The sequence below is a fragment of the Sciurus carolinensis genome, chromosome 6 (genome assembly GCF_902686445.1).
Source record: "Sciurus carolinensis chromosome 6, mSciCar1.2, whole genome shotgun sequence".
In the NCBI taxonomy this organism is placed as follows: domain Eukaryota; kingdom Metazoa; phylum Chordata; class Mammalia; order Rodentia; family Sciuridae; genus Sciurus; species Sciurus carolinensis.
In genome coordinates this window covers 90,834,887-90,854,119 of record NC_062218.1, presented here as the reverse complement: position 1 = coordinate 90,854,119, position 19,233 = coordinate 90,834,887, and the positions used below count along the sequence as shown (strand labels likewise).

At 35.6% G+C, this 19,233-nt stretch overlaps 1 protein-coding gene across 1 annotated transcript; it reads left to right on the top strand.

Moving 5' to 3' along the window:
• The first annotated feature begins 1,482 nt into the window (after positions 1-1,482).
• LOC124987095 (histone-binding protein RBBP4-like) lies at positions 1,483-3,118 on the top strand. The gene is given in 2 exon segments (XM_047556058.1): positions 1,483-1,696; positions 1,699-3,118. Coding segments are annotated over 2 exon segments (1,173 nt in total). The 5' UTR covers positions 1,483-1,572; the 3' UTR covers positions 2,748-3,118.
• The last annotated feature ends 16,115 nt before the right edge of the window (positions 3,119-19,233 follow it).

The following is a 19,233-nucleotide window of genomic DNA, read 5'->3' as shown; positions in this document are numbered from 1 at the left end:
GTTGTCTCAAAATGGCTGCAGCCACATGTAATCAAACCTGCAGGTACTGTAGCAGTGAACTTCCAGGCAACAGCAGGCAGTTGGTGCTCCACTGGCGGTCAGTGATCAGTTTGCTGACTATTGTTGGATGATTGGGAGGTGAACCTCATGCGCTGGATGATGGATAAGTGTAAAGCAGGCAATGGACAGGTGAGAGGCAGGCAAATGGCGGTTGATAGACGCCTGACAGTGAGCAATCTACACTCAAAAAAGGCGTTGATATGCTGGCAGACTGCAGGTCATCACAGCAGACAAATGGGGTAAACAGCAGGGGATCTATAAGCAGCAAAAACTGCCTTGCTGAGAAACAGATATCCTCTGCTTGAAACCGGAGTTACGGAGCGACAAGGAACACAGCCTCCCTCTAGTCTGCCATCTTGGATCTCCTGAAATTCAGCAATCTTCTCTTGATGATGTGTCCTGGGACATTGGTCTGTTGTGTAGTATAGAGTTTAATTCAAATTGAACTTTATAAGATAATCTTCCTATGGTGTTTTTGGCTGTTATTCATGGGTTTTGACATAATGCATACAATGTTAGATCCTGATTTCTCTGTAGGTCTTGCAAGAATAGCACTGCCTGGTGATTCAGGCAGATGTATGTGGGGCATACACCCTGTGGTTACTCTTATAGTGGGAGTGGAAGCCCCTATGAGGGGTTTTTCCTCAGGGTCTGTTAGTACTGGCATGGCTACTCAAAAGCAATTTTTGTACAGTCTCTTATGATGATGCGTATGGAATTTTACCCTGTTTAGACACATGCATTTCCAGTTGTTCCACAGAGGGAGGCAGGGCCCACAGTCACAATCCCCTACTGTGGCATTCACCTCTATTGTAGTCAACAATGTATGATCTTATTAGGGCATGGGAATGACTGATGCTGAAGACCCTCATAGGTGTGGTGTCCATAACACTTGTGTTATTTCTCACTGTCATTGCTATGAGGATGAGTGTCCAGGAGTGGGATTTCAGAACTCCCCTTCTTGCCATGTTTATTTGGAGATAGGTTATTTTTTGGGTACTTTCATTCCCCCAATTCTTAAATTGAAGTATCCATGGAAGGTAGAGGGGGACAAGATTGGGAGCTGACCAAGGTACACGTTGTCTGAAGTGGGCTGGGAATGTAGCTCTAGAGCAGAGCGCCCAGTGTACTAAATGTACTAGGCTCAATCCGCAGCACAGCAAAGAAAGAATGGGAGGAAGAGAAAGACACAGTATAAACCAAATAAAATTATAACAATATCAATAACATCGAAATCAATAAAAATAAAAATAAATATGGGGGAATGATATAGAATACAATAAAAAGTAAAAAAAAATATAAAAATAAATCAAAGGGAAAATGTAACAGAAGAGTAAAATGGAACAAGAGAGGCCGCGCGCGCGGAGCAAGCGCTCGCAGGCTCCGCGCCCCTCCCGCAACGCTCGACCCCGGGATACACCCGGCTCGCCTGCCGCCTTGGCCGACAAGGAAGCAGCCTTTGAGGACGCAGTGGAAGAACGTGTGATCAACGAGGAGTACAAAATATGGAAAATGAACACCCCTTTTCTTTATGATTTGGTGATGACCCATGCTCTGGAGTGGCCTAGCCTAACAGCACAGTGGCTTCCAGATGTAACCAGACCAGAAGGAAAAGATTTCAGCATTCATCGACTTGTCCGGGGACACACACATCAGATGAACAAAACCACTTTGTGATAGCCAGTGTACAGCTCTGTAATGATGATGCTCAGTTTGATGCATCACACTACGACAGTGAGAAAGGAGAATTTGGAGGTTTTGGCTCAGTTAGTGGGAAAATTGAAATAGAAATCAAGATCAACCATGAAGGAGAAGTAAACAGGGCTAGTTATATGCCCCAGAACCCTTGCATCATTGCAACAAAGACTCCATCCAGTGATGTTCTTGTTTTTGACTATACAAAGCATCCTTCTAAACCAGACCCTTGTGGGGAGTGCAACACAGACTTGCGTCTCTGTGGACATCAGAAGGAAGGGTATGGGCTTTCTTGGAACCCAAATCTCAGTGGGCACTTACTTAGTGCTTCAGATGACCATACCATCTGCCTATGGGATATCAGTGCCGTCCCAAAGGAAGGAAAAATGGTCGATGCGAAGACCATCTTTACAGGGCGGCATCTGCTCCATGAGTCCCTGTTTGGATCAGTTGCTGATGATCAGAAACTTATGATTTGGGATACTCGTTCAAACAATACTTCCAAACCAAGTCACTCAGTAGATGCTCACACTGCTGAAGTGAACTGCCTCTCTTTCAATCCTTATAGTGAGTTTATACTTGCCACAGGATCAGCTGACAAGACTGTTGCCTTGTGGGATCTGAGAAATCTGAAACTTAAGTTGCATTCCTTTGAATCACATAAGGATGAAATATTCCAGGTTCAGTGGTCACCTCACAATGAGACTATTTTGGCTTCTAGTGGTACTGATCGCAGACTGAATGTCTGGGATTTAAGTAAAATTGGAGAAGAACAATCCCCAGAAGATGCAGAAGATGGCCCACCAGAGTTATTGTTTATTCATGGTGGTCACACTGCCAAGATATCTTATTTCTCCTGGAATCCCAATGAACCTTGGGTGATTTGTTCTGTATCAGAAGACAATATCATGCAAGTGTGGCAGATGGCAGAGAACATCTATAATGATGAAGATCCTGAAGGAAGTGTGGATCCTGAAGGACAAGGATCCTAGATGTCTGCACTTGTGATTTTTAGTCTCCCCTTTTTCCCCTCTCAACCCTGAGATCGATTTAACACTGGTTTTGAGATACAGACTTTGTTCAGCTATCCCTCTATTATAGCTACCACCACCGATTGCTATTAGCCCAAATAGTGGGTGTTTTCTAAATATTAACTGGGGTACTTTATTCAGCAAAGCCAGACTTATTTAAATTTTCTTCAGGAATTTTCTAGTAACAAACCCAGGTCTAAAGTAGATACAGAAAGGGGAATATTACGTGTGGTTATTTTTCTTCTTAAGCTGTATCCCCAAGTTTTCAGACTCATTTAAGTAAAAGCGAGAATGAGTAAGGAATAGAGCCAAGTGAGGTAGGTGTCTGAGCCATGAAGTATAAATACAGCAAGATGTCATTTTTATTCAGGAAGACAGGAAATAGTTAAACTCAGAGCTGAAATCAACGAAATTGAAACGAAAGAAACAATACAAAAAATTGACAAAATAAATAGTTGGTTCTTCGGAAAATAAACAAAATTGATAAACCTTTAGCCACACTAACAAAGAGAAGACGAGAGAAAACCCAAATCACCAAAATTCGGAATGAACAAGGAAATATCACAACAGACACGACTGAAATACAAAACATAATTAGAAGCTATTTTGAAAATCTATATTCCAACAAAATAGAAAATTTCGAAGATATCAACAAGTTTCTAGAGACCTATGAATTGCCTAAACTAAACGAGAAGGACATACACAATTTAAATAGACCAATTTCAAGTAATGAAATAGAAGAAGTCATCAAAAGCCTACCAACAAAGAAAAGTCCAGGACCTGATGGTTTCTCAGCCGAGTTCTACAAAACCTTTAAAGAAGAGCTCATTCCAATACTTTTCAAAGTATTCCATGAAATAGAAGAGGAGGGAACCCTCCCAAACTCATTCTACGAAGCCAATATCACCCTGATACCTAAACCAGACAGAGACACATCGAGGAAAGAAAATTTCAGACCAATTTCCTTAATGAATATCGACGCAAAAATTCTCAACAAAATTTTAGCAAATCGCATACAAAAATGTATTAAAAAGATAGTGCATCATGATCAAGTGGGTTTCATCCCAGGGATGCAAGGTTGGTTCAACATCAGGAAATCAATAAATGTAATTCACCATATCAACAGACTTAAAGTTAAGAATCACATGATTATTTCAATAGATGCAGAAAAAGCATTTGATAAAATACAGCACCCCTTCATGCTCAAAACACTAGAAAAAATAGGGATAGTGGGAACGTTCCTTAACATTGTAAAGGCCATCTACACTAAACCCATGGCTAATATTATTCTTAATGGTGAAAAACTGAAAGCATTCCCCCTAAAATCTGGAACAAGGCACGGATGCCCTCTCTCACCACTTCTATTCAATATCGTCCTTGAAACTCTAGCCAGAGCAATTAGACAGACCAAAGAAATTAAAGGGATACGAATAGGAAAAGAAGAACTCAAACTATCCCTATTTGCTGATGATATGATTATATACTTAGAGGAACCAGGAAATTCCACCAGAAAACTCTTAGAACTCATAAGTGAATTCAGTAAAGTAGCAGGATACAAGATCAATGCTCATAAATCCAATGCATTTTTATACATAAGTGATGAATCTTCAGAAAGAGAAGTTAGGAAAACTACTCCATTCACAATAGCCTCGAAAAAAATAAAATACTTGGGAATCAATCTCACAAAAGAGGTGAAAGACCTCTACAATGAGAACTACAGAACACTAAAGAAAGAAATTAAAGAACACCTTAGAAGATGGAAAGATCTCCCATGTTCCTGGATAGGCAGAATTAATATTGTCAAAATGGCCATACTACCAAAAGTGCTATACAGATTCAATGCAATTCCAATTAAAATCCCAACGATGTACCTTACAGAAGTAGAACAAGCAATCATGATATTCATCTGGAAGAATAAGAAACCCAGAATTGCTAAAGCAATCCTTTGCAGGAAAAATGAAGCAGGGGGTATTGCAATACCTGAACTTCAACTGTACTACAAAGCAATAGTAATAAAAACGGCATGGTATTGGTACCAAAATAGACAGGTAGATCAATGGTACAGAATAGAGGACACGGACACAAACCCAAACAAATATAATTTCCTCATACTAGACAAAGGGGCCAAAAATATGCAATGGAGAAAAGATAGCCTCTTCAATAAATGGTGCTGGGAAAATTGGAAATCCATATGCAACAAAATGAAAATAAACCCATATCTCTCACCGTGCACAAAACTAAACTCAAAATGGATTAAGGACCTCGGAATCAGACCAGAGACCTTGCATCTTATAGAAGAAAAAGTAGGTCCAGATCTTCAACATGTCGGCTTAGGACCAGACTTCCTCAACAGGACTCCCATAGCACAAGAAATAAAAGCAAGAATCAACAACTGGGATAGATTCAAACTAAAAAGCTTTCTCTCAGCAAAGGAAACTATCAGCAATGTGAAGAAAGAGCCTACAGAGTGGTAGAAAATCTTTGCCAATCATACTTCAGATAGAGCACTAATCTCCAGAATCTATAAAGAACTCAAAAAACTCAACACCAAGACTACAAATAACCCAATCGACAAATGGTCTAAGGAAATGAACAGACACTTCACAGAAGAAGACCTACAAACAATCAACAAACATATGGAAAAATGTTCAACATCTCTAGTAATAAAAGAAATGCAAATCAAAACCACCCTAAGATTCCATCTCACCCCAATCAGAATGGTGATTATCAAGAACACAAGCAACAACAGGTGTTGGCGAGCATGTGGGGAAAAAGGTACACTCATACATTGCTGGTGGGGTTGCAAATTAGTGCAACCACTCTGGAAGGCAGTATGGAGATTCCTTAAAAAACTTGGAATGGAACTACCATTTGACCCAGCTATCCCACTCCTTGGCCTATACCCAAAGGACTTAAAATCAGCATATTACAGAGATACAGCCACATCAATGTTCATTGCTGCTCAATTCACCATAGCCAGATTGTGGAACCAACCTAGATGCCCTTCAGTTGATGAATGGATAAAGAAACTGTGGCATATATATACAATGGAATATTAATCAGCCATAAAGAATGATAAAATTATGGCATTTGCAAGCAAATGGACGAAATTGGAGAATATCATGCCAAGTGAGATAAGCCAATTCCAAAAAACCAAAGGAAGAATGATCTCGCTGATAAGTGGATGATGATACATAATGGGGCGTGGGAGGGGTTAGTTTTAGGGTTAGAGTGAGGGTTAGGGAGGGGGGCAAGAATGGGGGAAGGAAGGACTGTATAGAGGGAAAAGAGGGATGGGAGGGGTGGGGGGAAGGGGAAAAAAATAACAATGAATTAACCAACATCACCCTATGTAAACGTATGATTACACAAATGGTATGCCTTTACTCTATGTACAAACAGAGAAAGAACATGTATCCCATTTGTTCACAATAAAAAAAAAAGTAAAATGAATAAGAATACAGAGAAGAAAGGAAGAAAGAAAGAATAAATACTGAGAAGAGGGGGAGGAGGAGGAGGGGAGGAAAAGGAGGAGTAAAGAGAGAGAGAGAAACAAGCATAAATCAGTAACAACACAAAAAAATGTTTATAAAAAATTTCTCTCTGCCAAGATGCTTGAAAAGGGGGCAAGAGTGGAAACTTTTAGTGTCTGTGCCCTGTGAACAGAACAAAAGCTTGAGAGTTACTCATTTCCCTTTTCTTTTTTTTGCGGTGCCTATAAGGTGACTAGAGGAAGTGATTTGCGGTTAGTGTCACTTGGAACACCTTTCAGCTGCTTTGCATGCTAAAACAAGTGAGGGCAGAAGTCAGGTGCCTGTAACAAATTCTCTCTGGAGCTATTTGGGCAGTACACTCCAAGAGCAGGGTAGAGTTGATGCTGTGGTATGTGGAAGAGCTGGTAGAGACTGTAACTCCTGGAACTTCTCTCAAGAGCTACACATTTATAGGGTGATAAGATGCTACATAGTCTCAGTGTGCTTGGGGTGTTGGTGGTGGGTACTGTCCCATCCACTACCCTTGATTCTGGTGTTCCTAGTCTTGGCTCCCTCACATTGTCACATGCAACTGTTTAATCCCCTAGACTCCAGTAGCTGGCCTGGCAAACCACTTATTTCAAAGGCAAGCATCTACTGTTTCCCCGCCTGCTGATACCCAAGCAGCAAGCTCAGACAATAGGGTCCTTCTCAAAATGGCTGCCAGTTACAGCCCTATGAGAATATTCTGGGAAGAGCAGAGAATGTATCCAGAATTAATTCATTATGCAATTCTTAGGACTACTGTTTGTTTAGCATATATTTCTCTTGGGGTGCTGAATTGTGTGCCAGTGGTACTGCCCTCTGCTCCAACAGATAAAGCATTCCATCTCTCAGTTTAGTGTTTCCTTGTGATCAGTGCTAGTGACTGTTCCACTACAGAACATTTCTGGGTTTCTCCACATCTCTGCCCACATTGAACTTCACTGTTCTCCCATGGTTACCCACCTCAGTAAGTAGCCACATTCCTGTTGTTTTAAATCTACAGGTAAAAATGCAGGTGAGTGCTAGGTGCCTGCGATTCATCACCTTTGGAAAGTTTAGCGTAAGTTTTGATGAAGGAAAGTTGCTGGGAAGATTTCAGGTATTGGATTCCAGTAAAAAGGAAAGAAGGCAAGAGAGGGACTGGGGTTCAGGGACTCTCAGCGCATCAGCTGGACCCAGATGAGCAGCTGATGCTCAGGGCCTGCAGATCCTTAACTCCCTACCTAATATTTAACAGTTTAATTTTCATATGCTATTTATGCTGTCTTCTGCTATGGAAAAAATGAAAAACATCCTTATTAGTTTTTTGAACTCTTATAATTTTAATAGCTAACTCAAAAAAAGATTAGACTATATCTATAGTCTAATCCCACTTAAAAATAGAGACACGAATACGCCAAATTAAATCTTGGTGTAGAGAATCCAACAATGGAGAGAAAGAATAATGGGCTTAGATGAGAAAGGGCTTATTCCAGAAATGCCAAGTTGATTAAATATCAGGAATTAAAAGCATAATACTTTATGCCAAGAAATCAAAGAATCAGCATGATCATAGAAATAATATATGAAAATAATGTGCTGAAATTTGCCAGCCAATTTTTGAAAACCACTAGGTTAAATTGTAACAAGAGGAATCTACTTAAAGATAATAAAGGTCATTTATCAAAAATAAAAATCAATATTTTTCTAAGTGGAAAAAACATTACAATTAAAATCAGAAATGAAGCAGAAATATCTGACATTGTTATTACTATTCATCAGGGTCCTATAAATTCTAATAAAACTTCAAGACAATAAAATTAAACAGTTACTGTAAGTCATGAATAAATAGAAGTAAATGTTGATAACACCAAAGAAATATGAAAAAAAGATCCACTAGAATTAGTGAAATTATATGGTAAATTATTTGGATAAGAGATACTTATATGAAATTACATGTTCTATGTTAAAAATAAGATTCTGGAAATTTGAATAATAAAGTGTGTTATTAACAATACTATGAAAGAAAGAGAAGAAGTATTTTAATAAGAAAGTAATTTAATAAAAAAAGAACAGGACCTATATAAGGAAAATGATGAAATGTTGACAAACACATGGAACATAAAGGATATTTCACAAATAGTTTATTCATTTTTGAATAACCTTATAAAAATAAGTTTAATGAATTACTAATTAGAATATTAATAAATTTTTGAAACTGTATAAATTACATTAAAGTTTACACAGAGGAAAGACTGCTTAGTATGCATAAAGTCCTGGTTCAGTCTTCACACTGCAGAAACAAGAGTTTATCTGAAAGAAGAGCTGCATTAAATGCTTTAAAATAATGAAGAAAATTAATGAAAGAACATAATAATATAAAGGGAGACTTGACCCGTAAGATAACAGGACATAGGATAAAACACCTAAACTCAAACCAATTTCAAAGTAATATAGGCATATACATTGGAGTACAGGATATTGGATCCAGAAAAAAAAGTTTCTAATGTGTATGGAAATTTCATATAATTTAATATTCTTGCTCAGCTATTCATCTAGCTATAATATAATAAATTAGGATTCCTATCTTATAGCATATGAAAGATAAATTCTTTCTAAGATAGAAATGTTAATGTAAAATGATAACAACTTTACAAATAATTTAGGAAAAATAAATTTTGTGCGAAATATGTTAAAAGGAAGGAAAGGTTAAGAAAACAAGGAATTACAGAGCTAAGTTTTGATGTTTTCCATTATATAAAATTAGATAGAAATAAAATATACAAGTAATAGATAATGCCTATGTTAACATATTTGAATGTAGAAGAAAATGCTTAATATTATTGCATAATATTAATATGCTTAATATCATACATCTCTTGACATTTTACCACAACTTGTTATTTATAAACAACAATAGAGAATGATTATAAAATAGCAATTTGTAGGAGACCAAACCAATAGACTACAATGATATGAAAAGCTGTAAACTCACTGGTATTCTGGGAAATATGATAATGGGATAGCACTTTATATTCTTCATTTAACAACAATTAAAAAAAAGAGAAAAGAATAGTAGCTACTTGTGGTGGAGTGATAAGGGTATAGGGACTATTAATAGAAATGTGGAACATTTCAGTCATTTTGCACATCAGTCTGAAAACACTACTCAAATCTATCTGTCTCCATTCATTATCTATCCATCCATCTATATTTTGATAATCCCAGTCCTGCTAATATAGCCCACTAAAAGAAAAAGGCCTATATGTTTGGATAGATCTGGAAGGAAATAGATTTGTTTGAGTCCATCTTCATAGCAAAACTCTGGAAAAACTGTTAATTATGGTGGAATAAACTGGTATGTCAAGGCCCTAGACTATCATGCTGCAATTCTGTAGAAAGAGAACCAACAGGTTGGTTTGAAGTGACTTTGTGAAATATTTTTCAGAGAAGAAAGAGAGGTGAAGAAATGTGTATATATTGTATCCCTTGAAAAACTTTGACCAAGCGCATATGATTTGGTATATACATATATTCATATATGATTCTATGTTATGAGAATGACATTAAAATATGTATGTCAAGTTGGTAATATTTCTTACCTTTGAGGAAAGAAATCAAAGAATCAAAGAAAAATAAGTGGAAGGAAATAAGAAAAAAAAATTACTGAGAAAGTCCTAATATATGTGATATGTTTCCAATAATGTGAAGCTGTATATATGAGTATGCATACCAATTTTATAAGAAATTAATAAAAACAAAAAACTTTTGAGATAGATATTTGTGTTATAATAAGTGTTATAAAAGAACACAAAACATATTCTGAGTATCTTTATTCATGCTGGAGGTTCTGTGTCAATATTTTTGGTATGGATTGGAAAAAATACCTTTTAAAATATCACTTATTTCTATGGGCATTTAAAAGAAAAGCAATGTACTGAATCTTAACTAAAGTTCCCTATTTGGAACTCATGCCACAGGAATAGACCTTTAGAAAGCCTGACACCCAGACCCATTAATAATGTGCATGCAAATTAAACATTTCCTTGAATTCCTTTATTCAAAAAATGTTCAGAAATTCACCATGGTTTTTATCAGTCACTTGCATTTGGTGACCAGGGAGGAACATAGACTGAGCCTCCACAACAGTTTAAAGAACCCAGAAGTAATAAGGGCCGCTGAGAATGGAAGGAGACAAACTTTTCAGAAGAATGAGATAGAATTTCAATCTGAGATCTCATTGGCACCTGGGATTCCCAAAATAATGGAACTATGTGCCTTCAGTTTGAAATATCCTCTGCTCTGGTTATTTATATGCAAATTCAATATTATTTCCTTACTTTTGTTAATGGAACTTGTTTCCTTAATCTGTGCCTGTTGGCGTCTTACTCTGTACCATCATTACACGTTAAAGAACTGCTTTCATTTGTTCATCAAACATCTTTTGAATGCCTACCACAGGCCAGGCCCTATGTTAGATGCATTTCATGTGTAAACTTGTATTTTTTTTTTTTTTTAAGAACTTTAGTACTTCTACTCTCTGGAAAAACTTCAAGACATTCTCGCCCACCTTTGTAATATTAATAGCTTCCTATAGAGAATTCCTACAATGGATGTGCTAGAGAAAGTGCTACCTATTGTAGTATGGTAGAGTGCCTTACACTACATTCTGTACAACAATAAATACTATAGAAAGGTTCTAGTGTATTTGATGATATCTGGCCTGCTTACCCATAATAACTCTGACTTCATTGTGGAAGAAGGCCCTTCTATGTTAAGGCATAAAATCCAATTGATTTTTATGAAATAAGATGCTATGAAGAAGAAATGCATTAAGTGTACCGTATCACAATAATTTCACTTTGTAAGCTAAATGGCTTTTGGAACATTGTTGAAAATGCTGTCACTATTCTGAGTATACATAAAAGAGCAAGATATGGCCAATAATTTAAAAGTCAATGCTATTCCTATTCAAAAATTTCTTTCCTCAATTAATAAAGCATTTTTTCCTCTGTGTCAGTTAAAAACAAAATTCAAAATAACTTTATATGATATGATCAGACACAGACCAATATGTGAGTTATGTTGAATCTACAAATTTTCTTTATTTAAATTTTTGGGGTGCTACTAATTTTAACTTCTATTTAAGGTACCTTATAAAATTTTCATGTATATTTTAAAAGATATATTTTTGCTTGTTTGCATTTTCAATTGCCTTTAAGTTAATTTATTTCAGAAAACCTGATTAGATACATGTAGTAAAAATTTCAAAAATGATGATATAGAAATGCAGACAGGACCTTGGTGTGGTGGTGCACACCGGTAATCCTCTTGGCTCAGGAGGCTGAGGCAGGAGGATCACGAGTTCAAAGCCAGCCTCAGCAAAAGTGAGGTGCTAAGCAACTCAGTGAGACCTTGTCTCTAAAAAAAATACAAAATAGGACTGGGGATGTAGTTCTGTGATTGAGTGCCCCTGAATTTAATCCCGGATAAACCCTGCCCCTCTCCAAAAAAAAAAAAAAAAAAAAAAAAAAGAAATGAAGACAGGAAAATCAAGTCAACTGATTTCTGAGACAGAATTGCTCTGTAGTGCTTTAAATCATATAAGGGTGTTCAATGATAATGTACATGTGGATTAATGATACCAACACTGTGTATATTTTTCTGACCCAACACATATGAAGAATATAGTACATTTCCATCAAAAATAATAGAGACTTATGGTGACTGTGATTCTGTGAATAGAAAGAGTAGAGTAGACAGAAAACCAACCAATCAAATTACTAGTCAACCTGTCAAACCAGTCAGCCAAACGATTATCTCATTTGACAGAGGATTCTCAAATATGCCCTGGGGAATATTTTTGAGAGTTGCTTCAAACTGACAAAGTGAAAGAATGAATGAAACAGAGATGCTTTTGGAAATCTTATTACTTATTATGGTAAAGCAGTATATATTTTACCTATCCATGTTAAACAGAACTTCTTATAGGCATTTAAAAAGCTACCTGGTAATCTTAATAATTGCATATATAATATATATATATATATATATATATATATATATATATATATATATCTTTTGGTCTTGTAATCAACTTTCAAAAACCTAGTCTAAAAACCTAGTCTATTAAAAGAAGCCCTTGTGATCCAAGTAGCTCAGGAGGGTAAGGAGGATCATGAGTTCAAAGCCAACCTCAGAAAAATAAAAAATAAAAAGAACTGGGGACGTGGCTTAGTGGTTAAATGCCCCTGGGTTCAATATCTAATGCCAAAAAAGAAAAAGAAAGAAAGAAAGAAAGAAAGAAAGAAAGAAAGAAAGAAAGAAAGAAAGAAAGACCATATATTTATATACCTAAGACGTAGATACACAATAATGTTCCTGAATGCTATTTGTAAAAAATAGAAACATATAAAATGACTATTAATTTGGAAATCAGACATTATACTTCTGTACTATGGTACATTATTCAGTTATAAAAAAGCACATGAACTATTTAAACCAACTCATTTGGAGAGGTTTTGTTAAGGGATTTTTAAGGGGAATAAAGCAATAACAAAGACATATCTGATTTATTTTTCATGAAATAAGTAGCTTTAAATTGGCAAACATCACTGTAAATAATTATATTAGAAAAGGAAAAATATAAAAATGATAAATAAGTTACCTAGGGGTGGCAGTGAGAAGTAGTTGTGTGGATATAAGTGAGATTTTACCAAAAGTAATTATTAATGATCATTAAAAACAAAATCACTATGTATTTGATATGGTTTCATTCATCTGAAAGTCAGTGGCCAAAAGCTGACAGAAGAAATTTACTGTTTTTCCCCTTAAAAATCTCTTGGAAAAAAAACAAAAATCAACCATGTAGCATATACCCCCCAAGTTATTTAACCTCTCCCCTCTGATGAGCATTCAATTTTCTTCAAGTTAGGAAGAATTTTTCTGTTTAAACATGCTGCACTGTAGAACGAATGACTAACTCACCTAAGATGATGAGGTTGTTACCCAGGCCTGCCACCCCATCCAGACCATGAGCTGCCCCATTCAGCAATGTGATGGAGACACCACAGCACAGCAGGAATCCCTGGGGCTGGAAATTAGGCAGGATGTGTTTAAATCCCCCTGCCACTGTTCACAAGCTCTGAGACTTCCAAGTTCTGGTCTCTTTGTTTCTTCATCTATGAAGTAGGCATAGAAACTCCTTCTAAGTGTAGAAAAGCCTCGGTGATTGCATCTGTGAGTATTTGATCCAGTCCTTGGTACTTCAGAACCTCTCCATAAACAATAAGCTCTATTGCCATTATTTTATACATTTCTGTGTTCTCACTTGTGTTCACATTCTCAGAATGTGTTTGTGTTACAGAAAATGTTTGCTACTGTGGGTAGGTATATGAGCACTATTAATATCAAAGAACGGTCCATACATCATAGTATAACAACATTTCTACTTTCTAAGAATAGGCAAAATTGTGGGAAAGCAGAGTTGATTCAAGATAACAACATACCTCTATGTAAATGCAAGACTATGTGCTACATGGTCTTAGTTGTATCTTGCCCTTATACAAATATGCATTTAAAGAAGGAAAATATCAATTTTATAATCGATATACATATCTATAAAATTGATATATAGATATATCAATTATGCACATATATATACACATACATACATACATTTACACTAGGGATTCAGTGAAAATGATCATGATACTGTTGAGCACTGAATCATTAATCATCACTTGCAGAGTCAAGAAAATGTTCCAGCTCTTGCCAAGTGCACTGTTTACTGAAAAGAAGCCAACATTTAACACTGAAAAGATAACGTAGTTGGAAAAGTAAAATGAAACACAGAATTCATCTTGTGTATATTAAATATGTTTCTGGAAGACATTTAATTTGTGACTCGGACCTCAGAACTCCTATGGTAAGGCAGTGTACATGAGGAATTGTCTTCCCTGTTAAACACTATTTAAACATTTGCGTATTTTTCTGCAGCAACAACCACTAAAGTGAAGCATCAGTTTAACGTGATTCTCAAATTTCTTAAAAGCACCAGTAAAAATTGAAATTATTTCTTGGGTAAGAAAAATTTTCTTATAATGCACTTGTTCTTTAAAATGAGTCATATTTATTAAGATATTTAGCAGTAACACAAAAGAGAAACAAAATCACTACTAGTCTCATTACCCAAAAACATGGTTAATGATTTAGTGCATTTTCATTTAGTGTTCTTCTTTTCCAAGGTTAAATTAATTGTCTGTGTAGTTATAATATTGCTGTTTGTGTGGGTTGTGTTTTGTAACAAACTTAAAATTTTAGTTAATTCAAATAGACATGGTTTTAACTCAGTGCTTTTATATTTCCTTTTTCCAGACATAATGGGTGAATGAAGATTTGCCTTTTCTGATACAATCTTCTGTTTTCTACTAGACTTCAAAAATAATCTTTGTGTCTGAAAATCATATAGTCAGATGGAGAAATAATTTACTCATACTATGTAAACTAATTTGACCTTTTATTTGTACATTTGACAACTTTTCATGGAATCCTGAATTGGATATTGAATTTGATTAATAACTATATTTAAAATCTAATACTTTATGTAGGAAATTGTCCATCATCATGCTTTTAAAGAAGATTAAAGAACTACTGTGTTAAATCTGTTTATTCTGTGGCAACATGAAAGGTTACAGGGGAAGAAGTCCTGGCTAATTCTCTTGTGTTCCTTTTCAGCTGTGGCTGCTTTTCATTTACCATCCTGTAATGAAACATTTGGTCACTGTCATGGGTAGGCATTAATTGCCAGGAAATACATATTTAAATAGCTCATATTTTAGAGTACTTTAGTGATCACAGGATTTTAAACGCTCTCTACTTTAGATTAAGATGTCAGAAGTATCAAAACTTGTGAAGTGTTATGTGAAATAGTCCATATGCTAGCAAGAATAATCTCAATAGAAAGCTATTACATAATCATCATTGTTTTCCCTGCACCGAGTGATAGTTCTTAATATTTAATTAAGAGGCCTGGTTACTCTGCTCAGATGCTGATCCAAATCTCCAAGAAAGCTTGGTTTGTTCAACCCTGGTATCCTACTAACTTTTATTTTATTTGATTTTGTGACTAATCCAGTTGATGCAACTAGGAACCCAGCTACATCATGTTGTGGTCTTTATTGTTATTATTATTATTATTTATTGAGAGACAAGTCAATTCCTATAAAAGCTAAGTTGTGTTTCTTTGGGATATTGATTTTTGTTAAAAGGGGAATAAACTCCAGGAAACTTTGACCTATATTAAATCTTTTTATTTGCTAACATAGACAGGAACTAATCATAGGTGCAAAGGATTAACAGACACAGGAGAGTAGATTTTACGTTTAAAACTTTATTCTGGACACCTGAAAGAATGCTGTAGTGTAAAATTGGATTAACCTTTTTGACATTTTCTTTAAGATACCTCAAAAAGTTGGTTATATGACTTTGTTTTCCAACTCTGTGGGTAATCCTATGATGGTATAGGTTTTGTGGTTATGAACCTAACACTGTCAAGTTTTACTAAGAATATGAAATTAAAAAAAATTCCCCATTTGTCAGTTTCTTGTTTCCTTTATGCAGCTCTTTTCAATAAGGACGACAGCACAACTTCAATAGCACTGGTCTGGAGCTCTGTGAATATCCCCACATCTGAGCTTTTGCTGAGAGATGGCTTTTGCCAAGAATGTTTCTTAGTGGATCAATATGGCTCTTCTTAGTGAGTTCTATTTCAAAATGTTTGCAAATCCTTTTTATAAATTGCAAATAATTTTAGGTGTACCTCACTTATGTAGATTGGGTAGAGATAACATGCTGATGTTACTCAAGTACTTTTTTCTTTGCCTCATCTAATATTTATTTCATCTTTTAACATGAATAAGAGATTATCCCTTGAATTAGAATCGATCTACACTTCTTCACTTAGTGAATAGATAAAAAATTATCAGTTATGAGAATTTTAAAGTAAAAAATTACACTGATACAAAAGAACAAAGAGTTCTCTTCTGAATTATTTTACTCAAAATATTATACAGAACTAATTTTTTCTTTTACTCATTCTTATCCTTTACCTCATTCTCCTTTTTTTTCCTTTAATGGAAGATAATTTGGATAAACCATTATCAATACAAGTGTCATTTTAAATCAACTTAGTTAAATTTTCAGTTTAATATTGACATGCTGTTTTGCAATTTCAACACACCTTAAACATTTAAATTTGATTTTTCTCAAGTGGAAGAGATTTTCTCTAGGTACAGTAAATAATTTTTGCAATACTTTCCAACTTATATCCTGACTTTTCAGTTATTTTTATTTTATTTTATTTTATTTTTTTTTACATTTACATAGGGTAATGATGTTTATTTTATTTTTCCCCTCCCCCCCACTCCTCCCATCCCTCTTTTCCCTCTACACAGTCCTTCTTTCCTTCATTCTTACCGCTCTCCTTAGCCTAACTCTAAACCTAACCCTAAACCTAATGCTAGCCCCTCCCGCCCCCCATTATATGCCCTCATCCGCTTATCAGCGAGATCATTCGTCCTTTAGTTTTTTGAGACTGGCTTATCTCACTTAGCATGATATTCTCCAATTTCGACCATTTGCCTACAAATGCCATAATTTTATCATTCTTCATTGCGGAGTAATATTCCATTGTATAAATATGCCACAGTTTCTTTATCCATTCATCAACTGAAGGGCATCTAGGTTGGTTCCACAATCTGGCTATGGTGAATTGAGCAGCAATGAACATTGATGTAGCTGTATCTCTGTAGTATGCTGATTTTAAGTCCTTTGGGTATAGGCCAAGGAGTGAGATAGCTGGGTCAAATGGTGTTTCCATTCCAAACTTTCTGAGGAATCTCCACACTGCTTTCCAGAGTGGCTGCACTAATTTGCAACCCCACCAGCAATGTATGAGTGTTCCTTTTTCACCACATCCTCGCCAACACCTATTGTTGCTTGTATTCTTGATAATCGCCAATCTAATTGGGGTGAGATGAAATCTTAGGGTAGTTTTGATTTGCATTTCCCTTATTACTAGGGATGTTGAACATTTTTTCATATATCTGGTGATTACTTGTACATCTTCTTCTGTGAAGTTTCTGTTCATTTCCTTAGCCCATTTGTTGATTGGATTATTTGTATTCTTCGTGTAGAGTTTTTTGAGTTCTTTATAGATTCTGGAAATTAGCGCTCTATCTGAGGTATGGTTGGCAAAGATATTCTCCCACTCTGTAGGCTCTCTCTTCACATTTCTGATAGTTTCCTTTGCTGAGAGAAAGCTTTTAAGTTTGAATCTATCCCAGTTGTTGATTCTTGCTTTTATTTCTTGTGCTATGGGAGTCCTGTTAAGGAAGTCTGATCCTAAGCCAACAAGTTGAAGATTTGGACCTACTTTTTCTTCTATAAGATGCAGGGTCTCTGGTCTGATTCCGAGGTCCTTGATCCATTTTGAGTTGAGTTTTGTGTAGGGTTTCAGTTACTTTTTTGCCATAAAAAATTTCTTTTGTGAGGTGCTTTTCACCAAATTTTTCACACTGGCCTCAAATTTTGATCACATTGTAGAATGTTTACCTAGCAGTATTTTGTTTTTTCTTTGCTAGATTTTTTTTTTTCATAAAGCATTCATGGGTTTTGAACAGAGGAAGTCAAAAAGACTTTGAGCATCTTCTGCTTGCCTAGCACTGAGCATTATGAAGAACACAGAGAAGGGTTGATACATGGTTCCTAAATTTTACCCACAGTTACAATACAGCAAAAGGAGTGTCACAGGGCTATTGGAATTATTAATCACTCTATGTTTGGGGAAAATTTCTTTTTTTTTTCTTTTTTTTTTTTTTTTAACGGTGCTGAGCATTGAACCCAGGGCCTTGTGCTTGCAAGGCAAGCACTCTACCAACTGAGCTATATCCCCAGCCCTGGGGCAAATTTCTGATAGTATTTAATTTAGGTCCTGAGAAGACAAATAGACTTCTCTCAGCTGGGTTCACAGTGCAATTTTATGAACTCAGAGACCATCTCTCTGTGAAATTGAAAAAACTCATAAAAGTCAATTAATTCTCCAGTTTCCTTGCCCTTAAATAGAATGGGCAAGATTTGTCATCTCCTTTAATATAACATGGTTCTATTGCTATTGCTAATGCTTAGCTTCATAAGAGCTGTTCTTGATCAGGTATAGTACTCACATTCAAACTTTGTCTATGGTATTCCTCCAAACTTTTTTTTTCAGATCCCTTCAATTGTTTCCATTCTATTACATCTTGCCAGCCAACAATTTTTATAACATCTTCATTATGGGTCTAATATTTGGAGGGGTTCAGTTTCAAAAGGAAACAAATGATTCCATTTTGTCTATCGAGGTTAATGACGGGAAGTGAATAGACATATGGGGAAATAAGAAGGAAAACAGTGCATAAATATAGTATTTCAGTTTATTTACCAGAATTTTTCTTTTTCTCTTCAGTTTTTACATTGAAAGAATCAACCTGTAATACCCTTTAATCTTATTATTTGACATTTTTCCTTCTTCCTATATGTCCATTTCAAAGAAAATATTCAGCAATATAGTATATTATACAGGAATGAAATCCTTGCCCTGGCCCTGATAATGCTGATAGCACAACTTTAAGAATAATCTGTTCTCTTTATCTTTCAAAAGGGAATGACAACATAAACATGACCCCAAGGAAAAGAACTGAAATGAATAAAAGAATGTGTAAGGGATGACTTCATCTCCACTTGTGTTTAATTTTGACACCTACAGCAGGTTATGCTGTTTGATTTCAAAATGATTTTAAAAGATCACTCTGGAGTGATTATCTGAAATACTAATATGGATTAGAACAAATCTATATGTTTGCAAGTGAGCTCATGTGTCAGACTATTAACAGATGTTCTCCTAAAAGAGTACT